At 51.9% G+C, this 22,662-nt stretch overlaps 1 protein-coding gene across 1 annotated transcript in view; it reads right to left on the reverse strand.

The window, feature by feature from the left end:
* Positions 1 to 22,662, reverse strand: part of DPYSL2 (dihydropyrimidinase like 2) — a 90,788-nt gene that overhangs the window by 9,995 nt on the left and 58,131 nt on the right. The window contains 7 exon segments of the mRNA XM_032470944.1: positions 811 to 952; positions 1,418 to 1,574; positions 9,088 to 9,208; positions 14,019 to 14,087; positions 14,592 to 14,672; positions 15,191 to 15,252; positions 17,469 to 17,633. Coding sequence (XP_032326835.1) covers positions 811 to 952; positions 1,418 to 1,574; positions 9,088 to 9,208; positions 14,019 to 14,087; positions 14,592 to 14,672; positions 15,191 to 15,252; positions 17,469 to 17,633 — 797 coding nt within the window.

The raw sequence follows: 22,662 nt of genomic DNA on the forward strand, positions 1-22,662 counted from the left end.
TTTCTAGAACATTCTCAAAATAACCAAGTTATGGAGATGGACAGATCAGGAGTGAGGCAGATTTCTCCAGGGGTGAGAGGTGGGAAGGGATAAATTGGGAGTTAAGAGATTTGCAGATACTAACTACTAAATACAAAATAAACAAGTTTCTACTATACAGCACAGGGAACTAAATTCACTATCTTGTAGTAACCTATAGTGAAGAAGAATATGAAAAGGAACGTGTGTGTGTGTATGACTGAACTATCATGCTGTACACCAGAAACTGACACAGTAGTGTAAACTGATTATACGTCAATTAAAAAAAGAAAAAGAAACAGAAAGTCTGTCATCATTACGTTTTAAGACATTAAAAAGGAAAGAGCCCTAAGATCCTTCAAAGGTCAGAGCCTGTTCAAAGCAGGCCTGCAGAAGCCTGGAGTGGGGACCAGGGCTAAGCCCCAAGAGTCCAAAAGGCAGCTTTAAGGAAGGTGAGTCCATTTCCAAGAGCAGATTGACTGAGTAAGTCACCAGGGGGCTAAGGAAACCTTTTCTTGACTGATCAAAAGAGTACTATTTTTAAGACTGCTTTTTTTCCATCTCTACTGGCCCAAGGATGACAATGGTGAGCAATACACATGAGATGCTTAGGAAGGAACGACCTCTGGGGAGCGGCCTTAGATATGCAAACCTAAGAAAGATTATCACACAAGTATCAGTTTCTAGAATTTTCTTAACTGCCATGTCGAGGCCCACATGAGAGCCGGGTCCTCAGTTGAGGAGGCAGGAGAAGGCTGAGCCCACCCCAGGCATGAGACCACCGCTCCTTACCACAGCCTTATCCCAGATGACGGACATCCGCTCCTCCGTGCCGTTGGTACCTTCAGGGATCAGGGTGAAGTTGTCCTTTCCCACGGCCTTCTGGGCAGTGTTGAAAGTACAGTGGGCACTGCCAGTGACCTGGAGGTCTCCACTGAAAGGGAAGCATATGACTGGCCTTTAATCTCTGACCTCCAATCACCCTCGAACATCTTTTCTCATGTGCCGGGCCACGGAAAGCTTTTGAAATCACCTATCCTCCTCTCAGGAGACAGGCAATCCAGGAAGACGTGACATGATGCCGAAGCTCCATTCTAATGCTGAGTGTCCACGTCTACTCCGTGGGGCATCTTATGAGTGACGCCGTACCACAGTGGAATCCTTTCACTACCTCACTCGTCCCCTGTGGTTGACTTTCAAGATGGCCCTGGTTTTTATCCAGAATTCCCCCGAAAGCACCAGCATGGTAATACCCTGACGCCATCTGGTAACCCGAGTTTGGGCAACAAGGTCTCTGTTTGCGAGCTGGCTCTTGCCCACCAGGCTGTCAACCCCCCGCGGCAGCTCGGTCTGAGGGAAGACTAAAAACGGAGGGTGGGAACGAGTCACCGACACTCACCAGGACAGCAAGGAGTTCAGAAAGTCCGGAGTGGTCGGGTCGGGGCTCAGGGGTGGGGAGGTGACAAAAGCAGCTGCCTTGGCCCAGTTCTTGCTCCAGTAGTGGGAGCCATCGGTCCCCAAGCTGGCGGTGATGGGCTCACCATACACCACGGTTCCTGCCAAACAGAACGCAGAGCTGAGTACAACACAAAGAGGGAGGCAGGAAACCACCGTGGCTGGGAGTCAGCAAGCCGAGGGCTCTCACCATCCCCACGAAGAAGGTGCCAGCCTGTTCTCACAGCTGAGAAACTCATGCTCGAGGAGGGCAACCACCCCAGCCATCTGGTCACCCATCCAGCGAGGGCTCCCTGGACCCCTGTTCTTCTAACTCAGCACACGCGCCCTGGGTGATCCCAAACATCCTGCCTCTTATTCTAATGAGTCCCAAACCCATTAACAATCCCCAGCTCAGAATGCATCCAAGCACTCAATCCCAAGCGCCGTCTAGACTCTTATTTTCAGGTGATCCAGGGCATCTCACACTTTGCCTTACGGTTCACCCAACACTCCCCCTGCTCTCCCGACATCTCCCAGTCCATCTCTCAGTGTCTCCCAGTGTTCCCCAGAGAGAGGCAATTAGATGTGACATCAGGGGGAGGAAGCACGTGAGAGCCAGTACCCTGCCCCCCAGATCTGCCCAAAAGACCCTCTGGAGCCCTGAGTCGCCACCTTGAGGACCAGAGACTCACAGCAGACTTTGTAAGAGGGAGAAGTACAGGACTTTGCGCAATTCTGTTACCGAGATCTGAGTCTGCAGAAGCCTAGCGGAACTCAATGCGGTGTCAAGAAAGAATGCCGATTTCCCGAGGCTTAAATCACACCCTCTACCCACTCACGTACAAGCCAGGAAGCCGGGACTCATTTACAGTCATTGAATGCCGATGCTTTAATGCCTTAAATCCATTCTTTCTTTCCACTCCACGCACCTTCCCTGCAATCAGGCCTTCATCGTGTCGCCCCAGCTCAGAGTTCAGATTGATTTTTGCTTTACCAAACTCCTTCCCCACCTCTTCGTTCGTTCTCCGTGGCATCTCCAGAGCGATCTTCCGAAAACAGAATCTTCCCTGACCGTTCTCTTGCATAAAATCCTCCCCAGGGGCCCTTCTGCCTTCCAGGCAAGAAGCAAACTTCTCACTGAAGCAGCTCATGCCTTTCGTATCCGGCTTCACATCAAAGCTGGCTTCCTGTTTAACATCATCCAAAACTCAACCCTGTCCTCCACTCCAATAAGCCAATAATCGCCCAGTTTTAAGTCTTGAGTCTCCACTTGATGGAGATATTTTGAAGCAAATGACTCAGCCTGCACACAGGAGGCACTCAATAAATGCGTGTAGAACTGATTAAAAGGGGTGATTTTTCATTAAGTAAAGGCACCAGAGCTGGAAGTTGATCTCGGGCCAGCCTTACTGTCACCAGGAATTCACCTCTGCTCCTACCTCCCCCCACACAGGGCTCCCCAGACCCTCACGGCAGTCCTACCAAGCGCGCCCTTTGCTCCAAACACAGGGCCTTCAAGGCCAAACACTACTCAGTCTGGAATGTGTCTCCTTTCCTCTCCACGGCCTTTTCCAGGGCCTTATCTCTTGATAACACAGAACGACACCCACTTTGGGATAGTGGCTGCTCTGAGAGCCGGTTCCGTGAGCCACCCCCTCTCCAGCCTCAGGAATCTCACAAAGGACTCTCTGTTCCGCCAGCGAGTGGCAGGGGCCAGGGCAGGGAGCTCACTGGAGGAAATCAGTCACAAACCCCAGGCAGGAGGGGGAGCTCCGGAACGCGGGGGAAGCCTCACCCTGAAGGAAGAAGCCCCCGGGGAGACAAAGGCCAAGGCTCACAGTCACCTGGAAGGTCCCAGGGTTGCTGACCTACTCCAAGCCTCCCAGGCAGGATTTGGTCTGAGAAGCCAGCTGGGCAGCTGCGCGAAGCGCTCCAGCTCACCCCAAAGTAGAAAAACACCACATCAGGCCTTGGCTGCTGTCAGGGATGGGGATGAACTGCAGACGGCTGAGCAGCCCCAGCGCCCGCCCATGGCCCAGAGTTTCTGGTTCGAGCATCAGCGGAAATGGCTGGGCTGCGGGTAGCTCTTCCGACTCTGCCAGGTCTGGAGGTCCCACTGGCTGTGGTCTGAGCGCAAAGGTGATGGCTGGGCAAGTCATTAGGAGAACAAAGGATCCGTCACCCTCACGGTTTCCTGGCTTTGTCGACCTGAAACTGTTCAAGAGAGCAGAACCGCCTGGAGAACGACAGTGGCTGCCGGTCTTTGGAAATCCTTGGACGCGCATCAGCGGTTTCCTGGTCCTCCCGTAACTCACTATTGCTCATGCTCTCCCTGCATCTGTGCTTCTGCCTTTGGAAACTTGAGTACAAAGAAGGGCTGGTTCCTGGGATGTGTCCTGAATCCTGCAAGTGTGAGTGCCCGTGACCTTGGCCTTCATCTCCCTCTGCAAAATACGACTCAGATTCCAGTGGGGGCTGGGTCCTGCCCTCTCTGTGCATGGGCACACGAACCTCGCCACAAGGGGATGAACTCGGCCTTCAGCCTCTGCAAAACCCAGAACTGGGAGGGAGCTTCAAGGCCACTGCTGACCAGACCTGCCCCTTTAGCCCGAGTCTGAGCCAGATCTCCGGGGCTGGGCTCAAGAGAAGATGGGGGCACCTGAGAAGGAGGAAGCCATTTCTGCAGCTCATTTCTGCTTCGTACTGCTCAAATTCCAAGAGATTCAGAGGACCTGCTGTCTTTCAGCAAGGTTTTCTGGTGTTCAGCACCCCCAAAGGCAGGGCAGGAGTTACACATTCCTGCAGGAGGCCTCCACTTCTGCCGATTTGATAAACACTGTACCTGAGAGAGCCACGGATGGGCTTCTGGACATCAGTCAGGCCGCAGACACCACCGGAATGGATGCCAGAAAGAATTACCGCTAATAATAATAAACCACAAAACCGGCTTGGTTGGCCTTTCTGCACTCCTCTGAACACACTGCCGACATTTTCTTGGCGGCAATCAGATCTTCATGCTTTTCTTCTCCGGGGGAAAGTCTAAACTGAAGGATGTGACCCCGGGCCAGCCTTTGGCAGGCAATCTCGAGTGGCCGGGAACAGCAGCGCTGGGGCTGGTGTTTATTCACAAGAGGCCTGAGTGCATTCATGAAGCATAAAGGCAGGCCGGGGGTTAGAGAGGCCTGACAGCTCCCGCCCTGACAGTTAGTCATTTCCCACGAACGAGAAGCAGCAAGACAAATCTAGAGCAGAAACAATGGAAAATCATGTACACATATGTATTTCAAAACACAATCACAAAAGCACAGTAAGACGCCGACCAGGGGACACACACACACACACACACACACACACACACACACACACACACACACGCACACACACACACTCTCTCTCTCTCTCTCTTCTCGGAGACCTCCAGGCCAGACCTCAACAGCCCAGCACCTATCCATGGATAAACCTGTCAGATTTGGGTACCACCGAGTGTTTCTAAAGGAGCAGAATCTTGAAGTTTTCTGAACTGGTTCTGGGATTTCTGGAATTAGCTCTCTAATCTGATCTGATCTAAGGCACTAATGACTCCACTTCCAGTAGTTAAGAGAGTGCTGACGGTGCAGGGCGTGATGGGGAAAGAGAAATGCATGAACTGTAATCACGATTACTAGGTTGTGTGTTAACCCAAAGCAAAGGATTCATCCCCAAGTTGGGATGGTCCTCTAGGGCCTCATTACACCCCCGCCATTCCTACTGACCCACAGGGCATAGGGGGTCTTGTCTCGAGTTTGGGTCGTGAACGTTTCTGCATGTGGGTTACAGGGGTGTGGAGGGAGGGTGTGCACCCGCTCACCGGGCACTGCCTACACGTGACCACTCACACACAGAAGGCATCGGACTCTATATGTGGACAAGACACAGTCAAAGGAAGGCTGTTCGAGAGAAATCCCCACACTGGATGATCAATGGAAAGAGAGTTGGCCACGAGTCTGGGACTAAGGGTTGTATTTCCCACGGCTGGGTGACCTGGGGCAAGATAGTCAATTTCCACATTTCCGTTTCTCTTCCATGACGATTCCTATTAAATCGACCAATGTCTAAATTTCTTTGAAAAGTGAAAATGGCCCAAGGTATTCTGGCGCTGGCTGCATCTTCACTTCCTTATCTGCAGAACGGGGTTGGTGACACGCTGTCCTGCTCAATGACACTGAATGAAGGAGGCGGCATGGGCAACGCTGGCTCTGGGGACACCTGCACGCAGCGTTTTGGGTCAAGAGCCCCGTGCAAATGGTCATTTACATTCTACCTCACACCTCTGCTTACCCAAATACCTCCTGACTTACAGACTTGGGACCTGCAGGTCCGTGGGTGGGGAGCCACATGCAGACCACCACACAGAGATGCAACGGCTCTCACCATTGACAGGATAATGATTTTCCAACAGCTCATCTTTGCAGAGATGTTGAGTCATCTTACACAGCCCAACCCCTCTGAGCCCAGGTCGGGGGCTGCGGTGCATGTCTGTAAACACTGGTGTCTTCTTCCTTACTCTAACCATCTTTGGTTTGCAGCTTGTTGATAAATTGACCATTTCCCATTGGGACTGTCTTCTCCTGAGTCCCTCCCACTGCTAAGTGACAGAGCCACCTGAGGGCTGGGACCATTTCTCGTCTCCAGCACAAAGGCCTGAAGTATCACATAGTAAAAGTTTGTTGAATGAATGAGGACGCTCTCCATTTTACAGATGAAAAAATGGGGCAGTGGAATGTTGGCAGTGTCTCACATCTGCCTCCAGGGACCAGATGAAGCCACTTGAAGTTGAAAAACAACCCTCAGCAGGAAATCCTTGCCCCAGGTCAGAGGCATGAGCTCTGCTTTTCTAACAATCCCGGAGTTAAACCAGCCCTCCACTCTCTGATCGACGCAGTAGCAGGCAGAGTTAATACATACATTCTCCCATGCATTATTTCATTTAAGCATCACCATCGCCTTAGGAGATGAGTGACTACGACGATCTTCCCCTTGCAGATGGGAAAATGAGACCTGGAGATGGTAAGTTACCTGCCCAGCGTCGCATGCTAGTGTCTAGTGGAGCTGGGACTGGATCCAGGACAAGCTGTCGACGCTCAATACAGCTTTATACTGGTTTTCTCCTTGGTCACTGGGGAATCTTTGCTTCCATATTACCCATGACTCTGAGGGGGGTCAGGCTCCAGTTTCTACCAGGTTTGTTAAGGAACTAAACCCCAAGAGATACCAAAAAGGAGGTGCTCACACCACTTCCCATACTAAAACAATCCCCAAGCATGAGGTAGGTCAGACATGAATGCGGACCTTCCTGGCCTGAAGTCAGATGCCGACGATCAAAGCCCAGTCCCAGCATTCACCAGCTCTGAGCTCCAGTTTACTCAGCTGCAAAGTAAAACACAGTACAGAAATTCCTGCCCGGGCCGCCTCCCAAAGTTGTTACGAAGTTCCAACAAGATGGAAAGAGCCTAAAAGCCTTCAGAGCAAGATAGGATTTCTCCCTCTTGCTCATTAGCACCCGAATGCACCGGAAATTCCTTTCTGGCAGCTCAAGTTCATCTAAAGCAAAGGCTTTCAAGGGCTACAGGGCCACCCTGGGAACCACAATGCATGCACAGTTGGACTCACACCCTGAAGGTTCCGAATGAACAGACTGGAGTGGTCCCTTACTGGTGCTCAGCCCCCAATATACACACAGGGCGCAAGTCAGAAAGACAACAGAGAGGCACCGGGGCACTGCGTCGTAGGGTCTTAGAGCAGGAGGGACTCTCCAATAACATACTCCAGCTCCGTGTCCTCAAACGAGAAAACAGACACGGAAAGGAGACGGAGCCGCGGCACTGCTGGCAGGGCTGGCCCGGAGCCCAGCGCCCTCTCTGCAGCCCCGGACCCGGGCCACCTGCCCCAGACCCAGGGCTGTGAGATGCCAGACTCCTCCATCCTGCAACTCGGATGCATGAGAGTCTGAATAGGAAAACAACGCCTCAGTGTTTAAATGCTGCTAAAGCAAATGTTTAATATTAAAATGTCAAAATGGTGCCTTAACTTTTTGGTTCTTATCTTCATCTGGGTATGACACGGTTACTATAATAAAATTAGCTGCCCCCCAACTTCTCCTTTTCAGACATCAAACGTCAACTGTTTCCCCACTTCATGGAAGCAACAATTCTGTGATGAGCGCTGATTCCCGCACATACGCCTGGGCGATAAAGGGCCCGGGGGAGGGAGGGGTCTCAGAGAAACACAAGTCAAAGCTGATGCTGAGCAGTGAACGGTCCATTTCAAAAAGGCAGTTCTCTCTAGCTGCCAGGAGAGGGCAGGTTTTCAAGCAGCTGGTAATGCAACAACTATTTCGTGCAGACTCTAAGGACAGATGCCCCAGGGGGAGGGCCAAAGAACAGGGGCCAGGAATTAATTGCTGGGTCCTGCTAGAAGCCATCATCCCTTAGGACAAGCTGACTCAGTGGTCATTGAGCAATCTGTTCTAGGTCCTGCACCAACTCACCCACCAGGGAAAAAAGTTCTCCTGATCCACGTGGATCACATCCCGCAGAGAACCAGAAACAAACCAGAGTGGTCAAACTGCTCCCTTGTTGACAGCGAAAGGCATGTAGAGAGAGATAAAGGAATCGAAACAGAATGAGAGAGAGAGAGACCAAGAAAGAGGTACAGAGACCACAAGAAAGCTTGAAGAAAGTCATGAGGGAACTGGAGACACGGAGATGGAGGGAGAAAGAACAAGAAATAAAGGGAAACGGAGGAAGCAAGATGGAGAGATACAGAGTCAGTAGGGTCGGGGAATATAATGGGGAGGGAGGGAGGAAGGAAAGAGGGAGGGAGGGAGGACCCTTCCATGGCATTCATGGTCACATCTGGCCAAGATCCACCCCCAAGTCCGCTACACGGGATCAGGCTTTCAGTACCGGGAGCTACACTCCGGAACATGTGGTGTGATTATCCAAACTTACAGTCACAGGCAAGTCCCACAGGGCTGTGGCGCATTCATAATGTATAAGGGTGCTCCACCCACCATCCCCTGCAAGCAGCACTTAATAAATTAGTTTCCAAGAACCTTCCCAATGGAACAGAGAGCCAGCCTCAGCCCAGAATATGTCGCTATAATCTACAGGGAATGACTCGAGGGCCAGGTAAACAGGACAGGAGGGGATCCTGGGCGAGATCCCGCGCCCCACGCCCGCACAAGGCTCTTACCTCGCCCTGCGGGAAATCACTACCCACGGCGGAGGGGAACCGCATTTTGCAACAGAACGTCCCCCAGATGGAGCCTGTGGCACTGACGTCGTCTGTGTATGTGCCTGGTTTATTTAGACTGCATCGAATTCAGTCCAACTTTTCTCCTGAAGTGGGGGCAGGAGACCAGTGCGTCCGCCCGCCCACCCGCTCTGCGCTGCGCGAGGCTTTAAATAGACACCAGGGCGGCCGCCGCGCGGAACAGAGGGCGAAACTGGAGCTCCCCGCCGTGCCCAGCTGTAATTAGGTTAATGCTGGAACGTGATGAGAGCGCCCCACTTGGCAGGAGGGGCTGGAAAAGGTGCCCCCTCCCCTCCCCGCTCCGAACCTGCGCGCAGTCAGACCGCAGGGGGCGCTCACCCTTTTTCCGGGCCTGCGCGATGACTTCCGCCGCGCTCTTGCTCATCACTTTGGTGATGTACAGGGGACAGTTGGTCTGGTTCGCGATGGTGATGGAACGGTTCACGGCTTCGGCCTCTACCTGCAGAAGAGTCAGAGCGTGAGAACTGTGCCCCTGCTCTGCCCGCACCCTGAGTCCGTCTCCACCCTCCCCCACCGGGAGAGGCAACGATGAACCAGAGACCACTGAGTCCTCGGGGCTCTACCCGGAGTGGCACCGCGGTGGGGGATGGGACTTGTCTAGCGACACAATGCTGACTGGGTAAAACGATGGGACAATTCCTTCCTGATCAGCATTCACCCAAGAGTCTGTAAGAAATGCAGATTCTAAGGCCCTTTCTTAGACCCACGGGATCAGTAAGTCTGGGGGTGGACCCAGAAATGTAAGTCTTGTCAACTCTAGGTGATTGTTATGCTTGCTAATGTGTGAGAGCCACCACACAGGGACATTGGTACCTCGCAGTTTGGTGCACTCACTCCAGGGGCGTGGTCTGGAGTCAAGACACCCAGTGATGAGATTTTTGAGCTGGCCTTCTGTCCCATGAAGGCAAATGAAGCCAGCATTGCCCAAGGAACAATGCGACCTCACAGGGTTCTGGGAATGGAGCAGGCAGATTTGCGCAAACCAAAGGCCCTCTGTATGGGCAACCCAACCAGGGCCAGCCACAGACTGGCACGACCTTCGGCATGAGACCTTCGGCTTCTCTAACCAATAATCTGATTCGTTAAGCCTGATGCTATGATGAATGATATTCCAAAGACCCCAAGTGATCACTGCTAAATACCCAGTCAGGTAGGACTGGCTCTTAGATCAAGGTCTATTGTACAGAGGAATCAGCAGTGCGTGTTTAGGCCGGGCAGCTGAAGGAGCAAGTGAAATGATGGAACAGAGGACCTCAGAAATCAGAAAGCCTTTTGCTCCCTCCCAAATCCTGGCAAAAAGCGAGCTTCTACACTTCAAGGAGAGGGGTTGGGTCTTCCCTGGGTTTTTTTTTGCATCCTCCCTGGTTCCCAGTGTAGCGCCTGGTACATGGCAGGTGCTCGAAAACATTTACTGAGCAAATAAGTGACTTCATTTCAGGTTAATGGTTAAAGCGAGGCTGTAAAGAGCTGCTATTTAAATGACCAGGCTCCAGACTGAATCATCTTAGCTAACCAGTCTCTACAGGAGCTCAGCCAAGAGCTGAAGTCCTGTAACTGCATTAACGGGTGATCTAATTTCATATACGAGGACAACTTCATTCATATTTGGCCTCTCGGGCTTCTACTACTTGAAGAGAGGCGTCTCGAAACCCAAAGGCAAACCAAATGGCTCTTGAAAAAAAGCTCATTAAACACCCAAGTGTTTTTAATTCCTGGAATAGCTGAACGATCAGCCTTCCCTCTGCTTGGCTCCGGTTACAACAGAAGTGCCTGTTGCCCGGGCAGCACAGAGGAGGGACGTCTTGCATCCCTGCGGTCACCTCGAAAAGTTCACAGAGCTAAGAGCAAAAAGGACGCCACTGGAATCCACACGGCTTCCAGGGGTGCAGGTGACTGCCCGAACCCACTGTCCCAACCCAGACTCTTCTGAAAGCAAACAGAGGCACTATTCATGACTGCATGAAGCAAGGGGTGTGGACCAGGGAGTGCTGGGTGAACCAGAACACACAGTCAGACTCATTAGGCACTAAATGGAGCGGAAGTGCCAGTTCCAGGGGCCCAACCCGGGAGGACCGGCTTCTGTGAAGACTGGTTTGGTGGGAGAATCTGGGTCCCAAGGCCCCGTCTGGATTCACTCATCTGCTGAGAACTGAGTTCTGACCCCTCTCCTGCCCGAGCTGGGAGGGCAGAGGCTATAAGGTCACCTCATGGAAAGAGAAGGTCATTTAAACCCCACCTTTCCACATTTCACCCGGAAGCACGGAAGGATCCACGTTTGCCGCTGTGTGTGTACATGCGTAAGCCTGCCTCCAATATTAAACATAAACTGTTTCCCACAGTGAATTTGGATTTAAATATGTGAAAACAGCATTAAGAGTTTAAAACTAAAAAGTTTTAATTGTCTTCTTACAGAGCGATCAAGGGATTTAGGGAGCCACCTAAACTCTGCTTTCTGATTTTAGAGAATAGGCACCCAAGGTCCAGAGGGGTCAGTACATGATGCTCCCTTTGCAGCCCAGCCCCCAGCTGTCTGGGTTCGCCAGTCATCCCAATCCATGGGGCCCAGTTAGGAAGTTCCCTCCTCCATCAAGGGTTCTGTCACCCTCACCTCCAGGTCCCCCTCTCCTCCCCGATACCAGTCTATGGCTGTAACTGCTCAGAGCCCGAGCACGTGCCAGCCCACCTGCTTCCTTTGTATCTTTCTCCTCAGTTTGTCTGGAGTCCCTTTCAGAAGGGACCACTTTGTCATCCACCTCGATGTCCCCCACTGCCTCAATCACAACACGTGCTCGGGGACCACTGATGGAGAGGGGGTGTCTGGATTTCTGCATTCTCTAGTCTCCCTTTCAACCTTCTCAGCCAAAAACTGGGGGAAATCCCAGTGGCACTCTCACGTGGTGGGTTGGGAAGAGCAGCAGAGAGGGGCAGGTTCAAGTGAGGCTGGTGATGAGACCAGGGAAAAATTACACTTTCATATGTTAGTAACTTCTGTTTCTTTTGGATTGGCAACATCTCCCTGGCGGCACTGGAGAGCTCAGAGCCCTCAGAATGCTGCCATAGTTTATCGTTTTTATTGCTTACATAGGGTTTAAGACACTGTTAACAGATCTCTGGAGACCAACTGAAACATCAACTCCAGTAGCCGATGGAGAAGGTGCCAGCTGGTGCTCGGGGGCTCACGGGGCTGTCCTAAGGGTGCATCTGCTCAGGGGAAGCATCACACACTGTCCCCAGCCAAGAGTCAGTGCCTCTGAATCAGCTGAGGGGCAGGTGACCCTGGAAAGCAGACAGAAGAGAAAGTCCCCAAAGCAGCCCCTCCTGAGCGCAGAGGCCACCCCCAAGGCACCGAGAGCTCCCCATATCGGAGACTCACCAGCTCCGCCAGCCCCCAAAGGAGCCTTCCCAACCCACTGCTGGGGATTCTGAGACTCCCAACACAACAACAGCCACGAGAGAAGTCTCCTGTGTCTGATCATGGAAAAGCAGGTTTGATGTCTGCGCTCAAAATAGCAACCAGGGCCACTCTCCTCGGATAGCTTTGGCCACTTCAGTAAACCCAGGGCGGGCTGGCTTTCTGTCTGAAGTTCGCAGGGACCTGGGGACACAGCGCAGGCAGCACGAGAGACGGAAGCAAGGCCCCAGGAAGGCTCTGAAATGGAAATAAGCCCTCGGCTCTCACAAGGAGCCTCATGTGTAACCGGATGAGGGGCGCTTGCTTTTCTCAGGACACCATCTTCTTCCCCTTCTCACCTGCACGGTTGCAAACGGATGGGAGGGGCTCCCAGCCAAGCCGCTGGGTGATGTGAGTAAACTTTCTAACGAAGCCCGGCCCCAGGAGTCACCACCTGGTTACACAGGCTCACTGGCATCACACAGAGCTTGGGCTCTGGGGGGCGGGGGGGGTGGTGTATACACTGAGGGTGGTCGGGGGGGCAGGCAGGACCCTGCACTTTCTAGCTGATGCTGAACTTCACACCCCTGTGATTTCTTTACACCACAGACACAGAGATGACAAAGGCACCACCGGAGGACAACTCCAGGCCGCAACACACGCAGGCAGCAGGATGCAACGGGTCCCCTGGACACAGGCGTGCGGTTGACTGAATGGTGCCCCCCCGAGTTGTGCAAAAAGGCTCCAGCGTATGCCCCTTACAGGACTGTCCTACAACTGAAAGGGGAACTGGTACACACGGTGTCTGCCCCTCTGGGTGCTCCGAAAATGCTAGCTCTGAATGGGGCGTCCAAGAGAGCCAGGCATCCCTCTGCTCTCCCGGAGTCCCCGCAGCTCCCAGCTGGATCCTAAACTGGTTTCAAGACTGAACACAGGACCAAGCAGCTCTCAAGGGGATGGATCTGGGGCCAGATGCCTCCGGCATCCATCCCACCGTCACAGCTTTATCCAGGTAGATGTGGTTAAAAGGATCACCAAGGCCAGCCCTGGAGGGGCAACAAAGGCACAGAAAGGAACCTCCAGGGTGTCTGTACACATGTGAGTGTGTAAGTGTGCAAATGTGCCCGTGCACTATGGGGGGGTTGTGTGCACACGTGTGCATGCATGCGTGCACGTGTGTGCACACTTGTGTACAAATCCAGCCTCAGATGCTTTCAGTGCTGGCCACTGGGACTGTCTCCGTCTCCTACGAGCTGCCTCCCGGAATCACAGCCGCCAGGCACAGTCACAGCCTGGGGCCCCGGGGGTCACTTCAGCCCCTCTGACCCTCATGCCAGCCTCGCTCCTCCACCCGAGACGGCGATTCTCAACCTTCACCAGCAAGAACCCTGCTCTGAATTTTCCCTCCTCAACTTTGAAAGGTTATGTCTCCCACACTCTGCTGATTGTGCCCTGCACCCCTGCGTGGACTTGCCATGGGAAACTTAGTCCCCCTTCAGCTTTTTAGATATTTACAAGAATTTTTATGGTAAGATCTGGGGGAGCCCTGGGTTATGAATCACAAAGCCCAGATTGCAGGATGCTCCTAAAAAGCTGTTTGTGTCCATCCACCCAAGAAAGGGCTTGGAGAATTAGAGGCAGAAAGAGGAGTCTCAAGACTAAACAAGCCACACGCTTTACCCCACAGCACAGTCTAACTATTCACTTGGCCTGTGCAGACACACATGCGGGTAACTGTGACTTCTCGGAGGGACCAATCCGAGAAGCCCCATTCTCAACAGGCAGGCAGTGGGTCCTGCGTGGCTCTGGCAGCCCCCCAGGGACCTGGATTCATGCAGCCCAATCAGCAGGTACTCACCTCCTCAGGCCGGCTCAGCACATGTCCCTCGGGGCCAGTGATGCCCAGATCCAGGATCCTCTGCTGTTCCTACAATGTGTAGAGGAAGCCAGGCTGTCAGGGACAGTGGATCTCAGCTGGCTCTGACTGCTGAGACCTGGGTAAAAATTACTCGGGCAAGACGTAAAAATGGCACTGCTGACCATTCGGCCCGCATCCTAAGACCCCAGGAAGAGAGGGCTTAATACTCCGTTCTCAGTCCTGCCAAATATGAACAGCTGTCCCCCCACCCAGGGATCCCAAAAGTTGATGTGCCCCCAGCCCAGGGCTAAAATATGTGTAAAATATGTCTGTGTGGGAGTCCCCGTCCCACCCTCCACCCCCAGGCAGCCACGTCACAGCACGCGAGAAAGGCTGCATGTCCTGCAGAACACACGGAGGAGAGCGTGTGTCCCCAACATTCACACTGTCGGTGAGACTCTGCACAGGCACACCGGTCACTCTGCTTCCCCCTATGGAAGCAGCTCCATTCTCTCGAGACTGCCTCTCGTCCCATGGGTCCATGTGGTGAGGTGACAAAGAGGAATCACGTACCTCTGCAATGATGTCGCCGTTCTCTGCATGGACCTGGGCAATGGCACCAATGTCCCGGATCACGCTCAGGACTTCATAGATCTGAGAGAGGGAGGGGTGGGATCAGAGACGGGACTTCCCTCTCCCTGATCCCAAGTATGACCAGCTCCCTGGGAGCCACAGGGACCAGCCCCAGCACCCCTCACTGCTTCTATTAAGGGTGGCATCTCTGATACACCCGAGGGCAATGTTTCTGGACACAGGTGGCAGGGCAGGACCTCGGAATTAACAGAGGTGGCATAACCTAAAAGGGCATGGCTTAGGAGAAGCTCATGGATGGCACCTGCTCTGCACCAGGTTTGTGGAGAAGGGTCTGAGCACGCGTCTGAGCCACATTGACCCACAGCAGGCAGCTCAAGGCTGATTCCAGAGCCTGGTGGGACCCCAGTCCTGGGGGCCAGGACACTGGGCTCATACCTCCCTGAAGGGAGTTACATCGGGGACTTCATCCATCAGCCACTTCCCATGAGCATATACCAGAGGCAGCGTTCAAGACAACAGCAGTGCCCCGAACGTCCCAAATGCCAGTGAGCCTGTTCAGAAAAGATGACTCTTCCTACCTGGGAATCCGTTAGCTGGAAGCGATCTTTGAAAGCCATGTACATGAGGAAGGAGTTTACCCCTAGTGACAGACAAGACAGAGAGGTGAGAATGTGACTAACAAGTAAATCAAATAATCCGGGAGAGAATCGGTAAGTTCCAATACTATGCACGCGTGGAGAGACAGAGAGAGGAAGAAAGTGGAAGAGAGACAAAGAGAGACAGAGATGGAGACCGAGAGACAATGACAAAGCAAACATGGTAAAATATAAACCACTGGTGAGTCTGGCAATAGGGTGCAAAAGAGTTCTTCTTAGGGTTCTTACAATTTTCTCTAAGTTTAAAACTATACCAAAACTAAAGCTGCCTGTATCTGTACACCCTTGTTCACAGCAGCATTTATTCACAATTAGCCAAAAGGTTGAAGTAACCCAAGTGTCCACGGATGAACGGATAAACAAAATGTAGTCTATGCAAAGGTATATTATTCAGCCTTAAAAAGGAGGGAGATGTTGTCACATGTTGCAACATGGATGAACCTTGAGGACATTATGCTCAGTGAAGTAAGCCAGTCACAAAAGGACAAATACTATAGAATTCCACTTATATGTCACATTTATAGAGACAGAAAAGTAGAATGGAGGTGGCCAGGGGCTGGGGGGAGGACAGAATAGGGGCTTACTGCTCAGTGGGTACTAAGTTTCAATTTGGAAAGATGAAGAGTTCGGAGATGGATGGAGGTGATGGCTGCACATAACTGTGAAAGGCTTAATGTCACTTAATGTCACTGAACAGCACACTTAGAAATGATTAAGATGGTAATTTTTACATTATGTTGTATTTTACCATGACTAAAAGTTGAAAGTCAAAAAATAAAAGTTGCCTCGAGCTTTTGTGAATTTAACAAGAAAATGAATCAGAAGATTCTGGAGATGAGGAACTAAAATAAATGTCTTTTCTCTGGTAAACAGACTGCCCTGCCCTCCATGCTGACTTTTAAGGAATGTTTTTAAATATGAAAAGGTCCGTCAGCAGGACAAGCAGATGTCACAGTCCTCACCCTGGCATTTTAGAATTCCTGCTTCCAGAGGCGCCAGACCAAACATCCCTGCCCAACATCCATCACGGTGGTAAACAACTGTACTGACAGCCTCTAGCCTTGAACCTTAATTCAAGCCCCCGGGGGTGCTGGAAGCTGCCTGAGTTCAACGCCTTAGCACATCCCGGCCCTTCTCTCCTCCTAGGCAACAGTTGCTGTGGGAACCCTCCAGGCTGAGGTGCAGTAAATTCAATCCAAGTATCGAATCCATCTGAGCCTTGGTGTTGCCAAAGTGAGAAGGTCAAGGGCTACTTCATGTCTTTCACGTGGGACCTTCATGCTAGAATAATCTTAGGATATCTAACCCAATACCCTCATGTGAGTTTTTTTTTTAACTGAGACTCATAAAACTGAAGCAATTTGCCCAAGGTCGTACAGCTAGTTTGTGGAAGAGCAAAGAAACAAATCCAAGACTCCAGATTACCATTCTAGGCTTTTTCTGCCAAATCTATGAATACCCACCATGTTCATGCCTAGATTTCCCTCCTGCCATTTTATTCCCAGCTCATGGTATTTCCGAGCCTAGGCATTCCAGAACCCTAAAGTGTAGATGCTTCCCTGAGGGTTAGGATCCAAAGAGGTCAACATGTGATCCCATGTGACCTCTAGTCTACAGCCAAGGTCAAGAAGACCCCCAAAGACGTGCTTTCATAACACCACCCAAAGCCCCAAGGTTCCCTGAGTGGACGAGAGGGTCCCAGAGGCGCCTTGAGTAGTTAGGACTCCCCCAGCCTCCCTGGGCATCCTTCAGAACCCAGTCCTTAGAAATATGCTCCCCCAAATAGTCCTATGGAACAAAAAAAGATCCTTCAGTTGGTCCCAGAGTCTCATCACCTTCAAATCTACCCTGGTTCTTCTGAATTTTCAGGAAGGGGTTGCCCAGATCGTGTCCTCAGGGTCCCAGGCAGTCTCCTAAGACGGCCCAGAGTCCTCACCGAGATACGCAGTTACCCTTTAAGGGTGAATCCCTCCCGCTGCCTCAGCGCCCCAACCTGGTTAGGGTGCACAGTTCCCGCAGACCAGTAAGCCGCAATTAGCTCTTCGGCCACCTCCAATCAGGATGGGCTGCAGCCCAGGCCCTCTCTCCTGGCAGCACAGGGGGCGTGAAAGCATCGATCAGTCACCGTTCACGAGGCACGAGCTCACCATGTCAGCTCGTGGGCTGAGAAGGAACTGGGTGCTGGGTCCGCCCAACCTACCGTGGTCCTTCACCAGGGCCTCCATCTCCTCTTGGACGCCCTTGTGCCACTCGGTGATGTCCACGTGCAGAGAGTAGTCGCAGCAGGACTTGCTGTCGGCCCATTCCCGCCACTGGTCGAAGGCGGCTAGCAGGCTTGTCCCAGGCTCGGGAACCACGTGGTCAACTAGAAAGGAACAGACATGTGTCGTCACCAACAGGAGCTTCAAGGCTTGCAGGCCGGCAGACGTTTCCCCATTCCAATCCTGAACAAGGCATCTTGGATTCAAACTTGAGATGGTGACCTCCCCAATCAGTTTCTAAGAACCCACTTAAGCCAGCTGACTACCCAAGAGGGAGAAAGCAGAAAGCAGAAACTTGGCATGGCCCGCTTGCTCCAGTGAAACCATGCGTAACCTGCCCGGATCTGATTTCCCCGCTCAGAACCCCTGAAAGCACAGACCTCGGGCACATTTCACGGACAATGAGTCCTTATGGACGGTGGCAATGTCAAATGGCGGGCCCGAGCCGCCAAGCCCTTCGCTGTGCTGATAGCTGCTTCTGAGACGCCCCCTCGCCCGACGACAAGGAACCTGAGGATGCTGGAGCAAAGCCATGCAGACTGGGCCTTTTAAAAGTTCTGCGGCATATCCCCTCTCTCATCACCACTCGGATTTCTGCAGTATAATGCCACTTTGTCATTTAAGGGAGATCTTTCAACTAAGAGTTCAAAGCATTTTAAAACTGTGCTTATTGTTATATTATTATTGAGGTAGGCTGATAGAGAGGACAGAGGACTCTGGAGTCAGGCTCACCTGAGTTTTTTTCCTGGCTCCACCACCCCAGCAAGCTGCTCCTGGGTAAGCCACTTAATCTCCCCTACCCTGAGTTTCTGTGCTGGTTTAAAACAGGGATATTACCTACCACATACATCTGTTCTGAGGATTAAATAAGACAGCATTTCTATCAACCTTAAGTCACTCCCTGACTTAAATTCTCCAACAGCTTTCCCTCACTCTTCAGATAAAAATTAAAGTTCCCAACAGGGTCTAAAGATCCTGCCCAGCCTGGCCCTTGCCCACCTCTACAAATCACCCTGGACCATCTCCCCCTTGCACTCTTCTCTCCAGCCACTCAGGCTGCCTTTCAGTTCCTACAATACCAGCCTAGTCCCTTCCACCACAGGGCCTTTGCACATGCTCTTGTCGCTCCTACGTCTTGAAGAGCGCTCACTCCATTACCACGAGAATTATTACTTATCTTCTGCACAGAGACACTGAAATACAAACTGAAATGACGTGTCCAAGGTCAAATCAAACTTATGCAACCACGAAGACAACACCCAAGACTCTCGACGCCTAAAGCAGTGAATCATTCTCCTAAATATTAGATTTTCTACAGCCCAGTAAGCAGTTCTCAGCTAAGAAAACGCCAGCCCAGGTACTGCTCGTGAGCTCAGATTTCTGAACTGGATCAAATCTTGCAGATGCTGCTCAATTGTCACTGAGTTTGGCTTTATATGCCTCAAAGATACGGACATGTAAGCTGTATTTTCTTTTGACAAAATTTACTTTTTATGAGTAGTAGCCGTATAAGTAATTAAATGGATAAATACATAGCTGGTATTGTGATACAGAGAACGTCAAATGTTACCTAATGAAAGCAGGGAGGATGTGCACTAGCTGTAAAGGGCTAACGCAGAGACCCTGACACAGCAATTCCAACTTCTCTTCTTAAGTTGTGGCCCCCACCCCCGTGCCCCGCCCCTCCTTGTGCCAAAAAGAGACAAAAGCCTGACTCTGTAGCAATCACAGGTTGGGTAGAATCTCCCGAGTCCCGCCCCTGGCTTCATCATTTGCCCTCCCCCAAACCAGCCTTCAGCAGCAACCAGATGGATCTGAAATCTCTCATCAGATCCTGCCACTCCCTGATGGAATCCTGCGCTGTCGATCCTGTCTCTTCTCTCCAACGTGACCTCTGCCCCTTTCTGCCAGCTCACACCTTCGGGCCACCCAGGCCATGCCCCACCCTTTGACTCGTCCAGCTCCCCCACATCCAGGCCTCTGCACAGCAAGCAGTGCTCTCTCTTTGGAAATCCATTCGCCTCCCTCTTTACTTGGGCACCTCGTTCTCCTCCTTCTGATTGGGCTAAACGTCGCCATCCCAGGGTCGCATCCGCATTTGCAGTGGCCTCTGTATCAAGTTTTCCTAATTTACTGTCTGATCCCCCTGCCGCCCTCACTAGGATGTCCAAGCAGGGAATGGGTGCCTGGAGACAGGAAGTGTTCATACATGTTTTCACCAAATGAAGGACCGCTCCCTTCCAGCTCGTACTCCACCCTGCGAGACCAGCTCGAGCAGAGGAGGCCGTGCCCTCCTGGGAACACAACCCGACTTTTCTGATCAACCCCAAGCAGAGGTAAGATCTTGGGTGCTGCGTTCCTCAGACTTCAACATGTCTGAGAATTATCTTGAGAGCTTCTTAAGACACAAGTTCCTGGATATCATCCCGCAGAGTTAGATTCTGTAGATCTGGGCTGCGACCTCAGACTGCACTTTTAACAATCTCCAAGGGAGCTGATGCAACTTCCTGGGACCACTTTGAGCATCACTAACTGAGTGCAAATCTTTTCCCACTGCCACCTCCATTAGCTCACACCCAGTTACCAGCACGGTCCTGTTTACAACAGCATGATCACTTACCAAAAATATCGGGTTCCCTCCATATTCAGAAACAGAGCTCCCAGAGTTATGTACCCCTGAAAGCTCAGGACACAGGCAATGCTGAGGGCTTCAGGGAAATAAACACATTTTGTCCAAGAGCTAATGACACTCAGAAACGTGTCCACAAAAAGCCTCCACATGTTTTCCCACAGTTCTCTCCCCACAGAAGCTCTCCTGGGAAGAGCCGCTCTGGGGCACAGGGCAGAGTGTCATACTCATTTCCGGAGGGAGCAGAGGTTCTCCACTGAGGACAGAGCCTGGAAATGACTTCCACAGAACTCACTGGTCTTTTCCCTGGTGATTTTCCTAAGCCATCTGGCCCTGCAAGAGCCTGGCTTCTGCCTTGCAGCTGACTTTTCCCCACTCGCGTGAGAGGGGAGGGACAGCTCATCAACCCAGCCTTGGCCCAGGCGGGGAAAAGAAGATGGACTTCGGGATCGGTGGGACCAGCGGGCACGAAGTCTGATTCTGGCTCCTGCTGCATCACCCCCATCCCGACCACCACCCACCCTGCTGTGTACATGCCCAGGACAGCAGCCTGAACGGAGTTACAGCCAGGGTCCAAGAAGGGCTTGCATCCAGAAGACACCTGCTCTTTCCAAAGGACTGTTACCACTTCTCCTAAAACTTTCAAAGGACTCTACGTTTTTAAAACAGCTTTACTGAGATAGAATCCCCATACCAGCCAATTCACCTGTTTACACTGTACAGCTCAATGGCTTGTAGTCTAGTCACAGAGTTGAGCCACCATCCCCACAGTCTAACTGCAGAACATCACCCGAGGAAACCCTGCATCCATCAGCACCCTCCCGGCTTCGTCCCGTCCCTGCTTCTCCCAGCCCTAAGCAACCACGAATCTGCTTTCTGTCTCTATACGTGCGTCTATTCTGGAGGTTTCACATAAAAGGAGTCATACAATACGTAGTCTTTTGTGTCTGGCTTCTTTCACTTTGCGTAGCGTTTGAGGTCCACCCACTGTAGCATCTATTAGCCCCTCATTCCTTTTTATGACCTTGAGTGGCTGTGGTACCCTATTGTATGTTTACTGGACATTGGCAAAATGTCAGACACCAAATAAATAAACTGCTTCTGGAAAATTCAAATCTAGGACCTCTTTGGAGTTTGTAGTATTTAAAGGACCCTTTAAAAAAAAGGTTTTTTTGCAGTAACTGTCGATTCTCATGCACTTATAAGAAATGGTACAGAGAGATTCTCAGACCCTCTACCCAGTGACCACCCCCCTCCAGAGGTAACATCTTGCCTAAGTTGAGTACAAGTCCCCAACCGGGAAGTCAGCCCTGACATCATCCAAGACCCCAAGCTTGTAAAAGGCCAGCAGTCGGTGTTTCTGATCAATTCGCCAGGGGCCCTTCGTGTTTAACATAGAGACGCTAGAAAAGTCATCTGGAATTGAGGCGGCTGAGCAAGAACCATGTTCCAGGCCTGCTGGGGGCATAAGCAGGCGGAGCAGGAGGAAGATGGGGGATCAGCCCTGCCGGGTCCCCCCTCGGACCCTTCCCTTGTGTCTCCAAAGCCTCACACACAGACCCACGTAGGGGCAGGTGTAGACCCTCCTCTCAGTCAACACACACGCCCTGGGGCACCCACCCTATCAGAACTGGCCACCCAGCCTCCCCCTCTGGAATCAGCGCTGCCCCCTTCTCTGCCCTGCACTTAACTGTGCGCGCATTCGCCTCTCCCTTTGTCATCTTAGATCAATTCATGGACTTGAATTAAAAGCCAACCATCAGGGAGATGACAACACAAACCACCGCTGGCTTATCTATGGAGCTCCCGGGCTGGCGTCCACTCAGCAAAACGCCGGGTGACCTAATCAACCGGGAATAGCTTTTGTGTGGTGGAGAGATAAGAGCCTTCGGGAGACCGGCCTGCCAGTTAGGATAACATGGCCTTGCTCTGAAAAAAGGCAGAAAGGGAAGAGAAAGCACCTGTGCCTAGGAAGGTAAGAGGTACCCACAGGAGAGGGTGTGGAGGAGACACGGGGGTTGGATGCCTGGGTTCCTGGCCAGTTCTGCCACCGCCTCATCACATGACTGTGGGCAAGATATTCAACGTCCGCGGGCTTCAGATTCCTCATCTGGAAAAGGGGGTGGATACTAGCCCTTAACCCACAGGGCTCCAGAGAGACGCAAATGAGTTAGGATGGGAACTAATGGGTGAAAATGAATGAGGGTGGATGGGAACTGTTCCGGAGGGTGCCTGCTACAGAGAAGTTCTCAATGAGACCAGCAGGAAGACAAAGGGGCACAGAGAAAACTCCCACACAGATCCCCTTGTGAAGTATTAAGCTGCCTCTAAAGCCTGTGCTTCCGGGGCTAACGACTTGCCTCGTGCAAACATACCTCTTCTCCCACAATGCAAGGAAGCATTTTCCCTAACAGCTGGAATTATCTAGAAAATGTTCGTGCCTGATTTTTCTCATCTACAAGCAGGTGACAATAACCTAACCACAGAGCATTTTTGTGAGTGTT

This window comes from Camelus ferus, chromosome 31 (genome assembly GCF_009834535.1).
Source record: "Camelus ferus isolate YT-003-E chromosome 31, BCGSAC_Cfer_1.0, whole genome shotgun sequence".
Taxonomy (NCBI): domain Eukaryota; kingdom Metazoa; phylum Chordata; class Mammalia; order Artiodactyla; family Camelidae; genus Camelus; species Camelus ferus.